Genomic DNA, 9283 nt, shown 5'->3' on the forward strand with positions numbered 1-9283 from the left:
GGTCATAAGCTCTATCCCCAAAGCAAATATCATTGCTATGGTCACCAAATTATTACTCTTATTTTTCATCACGTTATGTTTCCTGTGTAGATGTTTATCTAAGCCCCACCCGCACAATTCCTGTTGTAAAAAGTGTTGTGCCAGTGGAAAAAATGGCAGAATCGTGACCTTCAGGTGAACCTCATTTGTGCCGGGTATTGGATATCAAGAGATTGTTATTAGTTGTAGTTTTAGTTAAAAGTAGTGGACAGTAGTGGTTCTTTTCATTATCCTTATTTCAGGATATGCATTTTATTTTTTTAATGGTTTTGGAAAATTTAGCCCGATTTTTCTTTTTTGTTTCAGAAGGTTATCCATGTTTTCAGAAAGTATCCATTGTTCATTGATTCCACATTACAGGTCCGTGGAGTGAGATGCACTGAACTCTGGATGTTGCATCCATTCATCAACAATCAACTAAATCACTGCATCACAAGAAGACTTCTCAATTCCTGTCCAGATTTTTGCAGTACTGGCATGCTGGGCAGGTACTTATTAATTTTCATGTGCTTACTGTGTACTGGATCATTGTCCTCTAGACCTGCATATGTTGGGAATGTTCAGAACCTCCAGATTGCAATATAATTATTATATGGATATTGCTCATTAGTTATGTAATTTTTTCTATCATTTGTTGGGATACCCATTTTAGTTACGGTGGTACAAGAGTTTGGAACCACTGGAATGGTTTTTGTTTTTAATTATTAAGGCTTCTAAAAAGACTTGTTTTCTTTGATGCCAGATAATATGGTAATGATGGAAAGTAAGTTGAAATTAGTTTAAAAATATATTTTTATTATTACCATAGAATCTGGTCTGAACTAGGTTAAGCATGGAAATGTTCCCCACAATGTTCACAATTGGTTGTATGGAGAAGAGTACCCATCATAATCTTATCCTAGATTGTCTCCAAGCTTTCAGTAAAACTTTTTGTCAGATTACACTTAGTCATGTGCATTAACTTTGTATGCTTAGGAAATAAAATTGACATAATGTCACTGACAGGACTTTCCTATTCCACATGCCGAAAGGCTGGTAAGAATGAGTATTGTGTGTATAAACTATCTTTCTAAAAGCCTTGTGCTGATGTATATTTCTACGCGCACAGGGCGTGGCAGTTGTTGCTGTTGCTGTTGTGTTGCTGTGGAGTATGGCGGGTTGCTGTAGTGCGGTGTTATGGCGGGAGCCGAGGCAGAGCCAGTCAGGCATGCAGCCGACGGGGGGGCCGCAAGGCACAGTACTGGCTCGCAGGGCACCAGACCACTCCACCTTACTCATTAACAAACCTGTCATTATCCCATACTGTCCTGCTTCACTCTTTATTTTATTTTAATTGTTTTCTTTCTAATGTTGAGTCTCCCTCTTACATTTACCCCCTACAAATTTTTTTTGGTTACACTTGTCTCCTTCAAGGAGTACAGTTCAATAGAAAACTGTTACAATATTGACCTGAACATTCCTTAGAAATACCTACTTTACTAGTCATGTTACCATGATTGGTACTGTTAGTAACAAGTGTACTAACTGATTTATCCTGTCCTGAGTGCTGACACTGTGGTGCCCTGTGATGCTGTGGAGGCGACTGGCAGCTGTGTGCGGGCACCTGAGAGTGGTGACTCGCTGCAGCTGTGGTAACCCTTGCAACGCTAGGGATGAAGGGTGGGAGGGTTAAAAAAAAGCACTGGCTTTCACAGGTCATGGAACAAAAGTTTAATCGAAAGTAGTCGTCTTATTTATTATCATTATTATTACTGTTATTACTGTTGTTATTTTTTTACAAATAATAATAGTAGTAGTAATAATGATGGTTAATAATAGTAATTCGTTTTATTTATTTACTTTTAACAGCGCTGTTATTATTGTTCATGTTGGAAATTTTTTACATTCATTATTATATTCTCTTTTGGTTGTAAAGCTTTATTCGTTTACACATTTTTCGTAATGCTGTTTTATTTTTTTATTTTTTCACTTGTGCTCTTTACTAGCTGATCCTTGGATTAGGTACCTGCCTAATGCAATAATCAGAGCACATATATTTGGTATTCAATATAATTTTTTATTTCCTTTTTTCATATATTTGTTAATTATTTGATCATGATTTTTTATTTTTTATTTTTTATTTTTTTTATTTTTCATAATTAAAATGTTCACTTTCAGGTTTGGTTTCGTGTTAACATGAAACCTTGTGTGATTGGGTTACATTTAGTTGATGTTTTGATGCCTAGTTAGTAGGCATAATACATGATTATAAAACCTGCTGTTTGGAGTTTAGGATTTTAATTTGGTTCTTTTTCAGGTGGTGGTAAAAACTAAGTGCAAGATTTATTAAAATAACCGTCCTTCACAGGGTGTTCACAAAGGTTTAAAAGAAACTGAATTGAATTATAGCTTTTATAAATTCATTGGATTTAATTAGAATATTTGACTTTCGATATTGCTGAATGTTTGGTAATACTAGAATACAATTCACAATCTTCTCTCAGATAATTTTGATTTGCAGATTTGGCAAAACTGTAACAATATATTACAAATCAGAGCACACATTCACACCCCACACGCGGTTATTAACCTGTCCTTGAACGATATGCAGTAACATCTCTCCTTTACTTGTAATGTTTTTTAAGTTGATAAATGGGGCTAGAAGACTAACATGCTCTACAGTACAGAATTTGAAATTTAAGATCAGGAAAAAGAGTTACAGGCATGAATTCACTTATTAGACTGATTTTCTTATAAACTACTTAAGTTAATGTTAAGTGATGTTTGCTGCTGTTAAAACATGAAACTGCTGTTATGAAAAAACATGACAAGAATTACTTTCTGCGCCAGTATAAAGCTACCTTGATTTTTTTTTTTTTTTTTTTTTTGTCAAAATGGTTATACCATTTATCAGATTATACAAAAGCTACACCCCTCTAATTAAAAAATACTTGGAAATTCATTTTAGCCTTGCTTACTACAATTATTGGAATATGCAGTATCATATCCGTTTGTCAAAGCACCATTACAGGCAGAGAATTTACATAAACCTATTGCAAATATATAACCACTTTCGTTTGAACTTATTATAAGGAATGAGAAGGCTACATTTGTGGGTTGCAATTATTCTGAGGTAAGTACATATTATCGTTAATAAACAGGTGCTTTTATTTCTTGGTTTTATTTCAACCTCTTGTCATCAAAACGGCTGAATGAAAAAAACGATATTAAAATAAAGTTGCACTAGTAACATTTTGTTGTCTGTCATAACAAAGAAAACTTAATGTTTGAGAAGGATCAAAGGAGGTAAATTCAGAAGTGGGATTTTCAAAAAAAAAAAAAAAATTCTAGACAATTTTAATGGTAAAGTAGACTTACAAGCCAGTGCAAGGAAAGAGTATGTGAAACATTCAATCATTAAATCATAAATCATTAATATATCCAATATAGCGATAAGCAGAATATATATATATGTACAACCATCTAGCAAGTAAGGGAACGTAACCCTTCAAAGCATCGTTTGAGTACATTGTAGATTTTGCTTACGGCAGTATGACAAAAAACACTAGTGAATTTTAACCGGATGAATTTGTGTTTTGCATGTAGGTGTTTGAACGTGTTTACCCCAGAAAATGTCTACTTGTGGAACTGTCTATGTACATATAAAATATACTGAACATATCGTGTAAGTAATCAAATTTAAATTCAAGTTTGTAATCTACAAATGCATTGTTATGTTGCATAATTTCCGGAAGGCCCCATTCAGGGGAGTTTACTCTGCCAACTTGCTCGATGTAACCCCAGAAATGGAGACGCAGCAAGCTGTAATTATGAAACTAGATAGGGATTTAAAAAGCTTGTAGATGTCTGTAATTAGGGTTAAAAGGAACGAAGGGCTTTCTATACAAATGAACATTTTCCTATACTCTAGAGAATCCTAAAATTTTAGGAGGAATTTACCTCACTGAAGCTAGAAATACATATATGGAAGATCACTTTTATATAGTTTATCGTGTTTATTATTATTTTTTTTTTAACAATAGTCTCCTTTTTACTGGGCCGAGGGGATTATAGCTGCAGGGACGAAGAAAGCAGGCGCTGGAGTGTACGCATGCATTTATCCTTGACTTCGCTTATATTTGGTCACTCAAGATATTAAATGGAGATTTTTTATAACACAAGTGGTATTCTGTTATTTTTTTGGATAGATTTATATAGGCAATCTTCTGTTAGTATCAGTAGGATCCATATACTTCCAATGCAATCTGGCAAATAAGTATTGGAGCGTTGTGTCCATAGGCAAACTAGTAAAAGTGCCTGTGCTGATGCTGAACCAATACACCAGACACTGACCGTTAGTGAAGACATAACCAAGTTACATACAGGTCATGGATACGTCAGTCAATCAATTTTGATAAAGGTAATTGTCGAAAGTCAGTTCATTCTAGCATTGACCAGGGACCACTGGTCTAGACTGAAGACCCTCGTGCACAACACGGCGCTGTTGGTCACCTCTCCGTTAGTAGATCGTGCATGACCAATAAAGCCCCACAAGCACTTCTCGATTGTCCACATGTACCCAAAATCTACGTTTCACCACAAAAATATAGTATACCTTTTTAAAGAAGAGTTATAGTTAGAGAGAATGGTAGTTTAAAATTAAGCAAAAAGTCTTAGTAATATCGTTTTGTTTTTTCTTAGAGAAATGGGTCAGATTCTGAAGAAAGATGCCAGTCTTAGTGTTCATAATATTCATTACTGAAACGTTTTAAGTAGACTTAATCCAGGATTACTGATGCCCTTTTCCGTTCCCCAGAAAAATGGTCTTGTTAACCCGTTAACGACGGATGACGTGTTTTTTGTCATACATGACGCAGGACCTCTTGCCTGACAATGGGCGTCATGGCATTCGGGGATTCTGGATCATTGTTATTTTATTGTACTATAAGTAATGAGTGAGTGATGTTGACAACTGGTCATAATTATTATAACTGCCGTAATAATAAGCAAAATGGTTTTCAACTCACTTACAAAATCTAGATGGCACCACTTTCTTCTAGCACCAGCAGGAGAAAGCGAGCCTTGGATGGCACCCATTACGGACTTAGCAAGCTCTATACTCTATAGAGTGATGGCACATAGCAAGTTCGACCTTTGCTCTAAAAGTACCGCAGATGAAATATGTGCAGGCAGACACGAGAGGAGGAAGGTGACTCACACATGTCAATGCATACAATGTGACCCTGTGCAGTATGGATGCCTTTTATGGTGGCATCACTGTCCAAAGCACAAGTTTCCTTCCTTTTCCTCAACTCTTCATTTTGGATGGTTAAAGTTTCGTGTTTGTTCGTGTGACAGCACAATAATAGAAAAATAAGTTTTTTTTGTCCCCTAAAACAGTAATACTTCTATCATGAGTGTATAAGAAAAAAAAATGAGTTGATATGGACCTGAACTACACATTTTTAGTCATGCAGATTGATGAGAGCCTGTGATATGACTATAGAAATTTCTAAAATAGTAAGACAACAAAAAACAATAAAATGTCTCTAGCTTACAATGGTGACTAAAAGGGCGTTGGGGGAAAAATTAAAAATTTGTAGAGAAGTCCTTCGATCAGAAATAAAACTCATCCTGGAGCCTGTGTAAGCAAATCTATCCCCCGTCGGCAATGGGTTAAATGAATATTGAAATGGATGTCACTAAATACCCATTAGATACATGTTTAATCACCCAGTTAAAATCAGGTTATTTTCCCTGTTTCCGATGTTAATTCTCGGAACAATATCGACGTAGTTCTCAGCGCTACTCCAATCCCCTTCATCGAAAACTGAAGTGCGGCCACAGATTACCATGCATGTAATCGGCACCATTTTCAATATGAAATAAGAATAAAGATTACCATTTAATAGGGGCTTTCATAAGAAACCTTACATGATTGACTTGTTTATTTTGCCATCAAGGTATGCATATTTTGGTTATGCCATGCATCAGCCATGGATCAACTGCGGGAGAAATCAGGAATCCTGCCTCTGAGGTTTCGTTTTCTTTTGAGGGCGTGGCAGGAAGCCCAAGTCTCCCGACCGATACCTGAACTGCCCTTCGCCCTGATCTCCGCTCTCGGAGGCATGGTTCCGCTGGTCGGCCTTGCTGGGAGCGACCGAATCTGATGAGGCGTTGGGGTGATCCGAATCCTGGTTTCCGGGAATGTGGGAGAATTCGGCAGCCGTGAGGAGGTTAACCAGCTGCTGAAGGATGGCAGCTACGTTGTCCGAATCGCCGCTTTCTCCCTCCTAAGCAAAAGATAACGTAAATTTGAATGTTTACTTTACCAATTTCGGGACTTTGGGTGTAAAAACGGCAATAGAGGTAGAAGGAAAGATTTTCCGTATGATTGGTGAATTTTGGAATAGCATCTCGTAATTACCTGAAACGCAGCGTGATGCAGGAGGCTTAATGCTGATTTGATCGTATCTTGCATGGCTCGGCGCGCAACATCTTCCTGTTGTAGATGTGAAGCAGTCAAGTCCAATGCGATGTCCTTTTCCGCAGTACGTTCTCGTAGATCGCGAGTGGTCTGGGTGGCTGCATCCAGCTGAGCCTGCATGACCTGGGATAAACAAAGGAAATGCAATTGCTGAAAACTTGTAAAACTTTTCAAGGCTTTGTAATAATATATGTGCATATGGGTACATACCTCTAATAAACGATTTTAATATTCATCTGTTACATGGGGGTATCAGGGACGAGATTCCGTTAAATCACATGAAATAATTATCTTATAAATAACAATGACAATTGACAACTAACCTGTAAATCTGTTCGAAGTCTCTCGTTCTCTCTGGCCAAACGGTGATAGTCACGCCACACATGTGCGTGCTGCTCAGCGCGATCTGTGACTGCCTGCAACAGTCGGGCTCGCCGCTCACCGCGCGCCGTTACCCTTCGAACCGTGTCTTGTAATAATGCCTCTCGAACCTGTGAAAACACGACGTATGAATGGTTTAAAGCTCACATCTTGGATTTTTTTAAGCAACGTAATTGATAGGAGGATTTTTTTTTTCTTTTTTTTTTTATTTCATTTGAAGATCCCTTCGTAATCATTTTAAGAAGTGGGAGGCAATACTTCATTGGATAGATATAAGGTTCTTTTTAGGGAGCTTGCCGATCTGTTGATTAACTAATTCTATCATAACTATTAGAATCAGGGCAATTTAGCTGATAGGTGATCTTCATTGCGAAGCTGCAAGTGTGTCCTTGATATTGCATCTTACCTGTGACTCCGTTAGAGTTTCCCTCATCTCTTGGTTTTCCGCCCTGAGAGCTGCGACTCTCTCCCTGAAGATGTCCAGCGTGCGCGTCAGGGCCTCGTTCTCATGCAGGGCGCGGCGGGTGGTCGAGTGCACTTCGGTCTGCGCCGCCAAACGCAGGTCCTCCGTTATCTTACTCACGCGCGCCTCCAGCTCCGTCCGTAGAGCGGCAGCCTCGACCAGCGAGGCCTTTTCGAGCACGCTTACCTGCAGTTTGATTCAAGCTTAGGGTTTCTGTCTTGAGTTTACCTAAAGGTTCCTAATCCTGCCCATACTCTCCCTCTCCCTCCCCTCCGCCTCTTTCTCCCTCTCTCATTTTCTCTTTCTCTCCTCTCCTCTCCTCCTTCTCTTTCTCCTCCTTTTCCTTCTCCCCCTCTTCCCCTCTCTCATTTACCTGTTCCTGATTTTTCTCCTTGTTTTCAGCAAGTTCTTTTTCGAGTCCCTTTAACTTCGCTTCGAGTTCCTCTTTATGTTGTCTAAACTCTTCCAAACTTTCTAACTTCCTGCTCAGAGCAATGATCTGATCATTTAGATCCAGTCGGGTGTTTTCTGCGTCCTTTCCCAGCTTTGTCAGTCTGTCCTGAGAAGCAAAATATAGAAGGGCGATAGTACGCTTTGCTGATAATGATGAATGCATGTATTTTCATCACTATATATCAATAAATTAAATATACATATTCGTTTGCAAGTAATTAAGCATCTCTCGGCTTCCTCCCCAAGAACCCGTTTGTAGGAAACCATAAATGTTAATCAAAGCTTGATTAGCCTTACCTCATACTGCTCCTTCTCTGCTTGTTTGGCCTTGACCAGCCCCGTTAATCTGCTCCTCAATTCCTCTACTTCGTCAGTTTTCGACGTCAGTCTCAGAAAGGATAAAATAAGTCTTATACTAAGCGTAACAAGAAGAAATATCTTATTAGCTCCTTACTTAAGAAATAAAAGACTAATCAGATAGACAAGTTGTTGAATACAAGTTATCAGAAACGTTTCATGTAAATGTGCGATACACGGATGGGTAATTAAGCCCCCTGCCGTACCTGTCCTTCAAGAACTTGATGATGTCAGTCTTGTCTTGTTGTAGTTTATCATACTGAGTCCTTGCATGTTTTTCAGCGTCGTCCAATTGATCGCATCTTGTAGTGGAACGTTTCAGTTTAACCTCCAGTGCCTGGGGAAATGATATTTAGAATATCATTAAAATGGTAAATAGAGTTATGGTAAAAAAAATGTACTTAAAGTAATAAGTAAAGTAACGGGGAAAACATAAACGATAAAAATAATAAGGATAACGTGCATTCGTTTATTAATGTCGATTGCAAGAATTTAATAGCAATATTGGAATAGATAGCACCATTAATTCCATCTCACTGATATTTGATTAAGGTAGTAATGTTTATCCAGTTCAGAAATTTCTTCTTTGGGTTTTTCATCTTCGTCTTCCTTTTTGTCTTTCTTTTTGCCTCCCTTCTTCTTGCCTCCCTTCTTCCCTCCTTTGGGCGCCATCAGCTTTGCCTTCTGAAAGGGGTAGTGCTAGTCGTTAGATGTTGCTATATGCATTATATATGCTGTATATATGTGATTTGATATAATCATACGGATACAAGGTATTTAGGGGACACACGCACATGCACACGCACACGCACACGCACACGCACACGCACACGCACACGTATATATATCATATATGTATTTACATATATTTACAAATATATAAACATATAAATTAAGAGATATAAATGAATATATAGAGAAATAAATAGATAGATAATATACATATATAGATACAGATACAGATAAAGATACAGATACAGATACAGATACAGATACAGATACAGATACAGATACAGATACAGATACAGATACAGATACAGAGCGATAGATATATATAGAGAGATGAATATACATTTATATACATCTTTATAAATCAATAAATAAATGAACACACACACACACAC

The 9283-nt window shown here is 37.7% G+C and overlaps 2 protein-coding genes across 16 annotated transcripts in view; one reads left to right on the top strand and one right to left on the bottom strand.

Moving 5' to 3' along the window:
• The window catches only part of SC35 (SR family splicing factor SC35), a 20701-nt gene extending 17513 nt beyond the window's left edge, over positions 1-3188 (top strand). For 8 of the 15 annotated variants that reach the window (XM_043035233.2, XM_043035237.2, XM_043035235.2 and 5 more), the window contains exon 5: positions 400-1037. In XM_043035233.2, coding sequence (XP_042891167.1) covers positions 400-412 — 13 coding nt within the window. In that variant the 3' untranslated portion in view covers positions 413-1037. Of the gene's footprint in view, positions 1-399; positions 1038-1147 lie in introns of those variants that run through there. The other 7 variants (XR_006224338.2, XR_015192320.1, XR_015192322.1 and 4 more) reach the window with 1 other exon arrangement.
• On the bottom strand, positions 2541-8843 carry LOC122245572 (cilia- and flagella-associated protein 157). The gene is made up of 8 exons (XM_043003500.2): positions 8697-8843; positions 8366-8496; positions 8100-8190; positions 7723-7908; positions 7293-7535; positions 6829-6996; positions 6446-6628; positions 2541-6311 (listed from the first exon to the last, which is right to left on the bottom strand). Exons 1-8 carry the CDS (start codon positions 8829-8831, stop codon positions 6036-6038), a joined length of 1413 nt encoding a protein of 470 aa, XP_042859434.2. The 5' UTR covers positions 8832-8843; the 3' UTR covers positions 2541-6035.
• Positions 8844-9283: the final 440 nt, after the last annotated feature.

Source organism: Penaeus japonicus, unplaced genomic scaffold (assembly GCF_977035675.1).
Source record: "Penaeus japonicus unplaced genomic scaffold, GWHDUDI00000001_assembly GWHDUDI00000026, whole genome shotgun sequence".
NCBI lineage: Eukaryota > Metazoa > Arthropoda > Malacostraca > Decapoda > Penaeidae > Penaeus > Penaeus japonicus.

Excerpts from the sequence above, each read along its gene's own strand:
- LOC122245572 (XM_043003500.2), bottom strand. The coding sequence starts at position 8,831 with ATGGCGCCCAAAGGAGGGAAGAAGGGAGGCAAGAAGAAGGGAGGCAAA. Across the intron at positions 6,997-7,292 it reads AAACTCTAACGGAGTCACAG|GTTCGAGAGGCATTATTACA; the intron begins GTAAGATGCAAT and ends GTGTTTTCACAG. Across the intron at positions 6,629-6,828 it reads GACTTCGAACAGATTTACAG|GTCATGCAGGCTCAGCTGGA; the intron begins GTTAGTTGTCAA and ends TGTTTATCCCAG.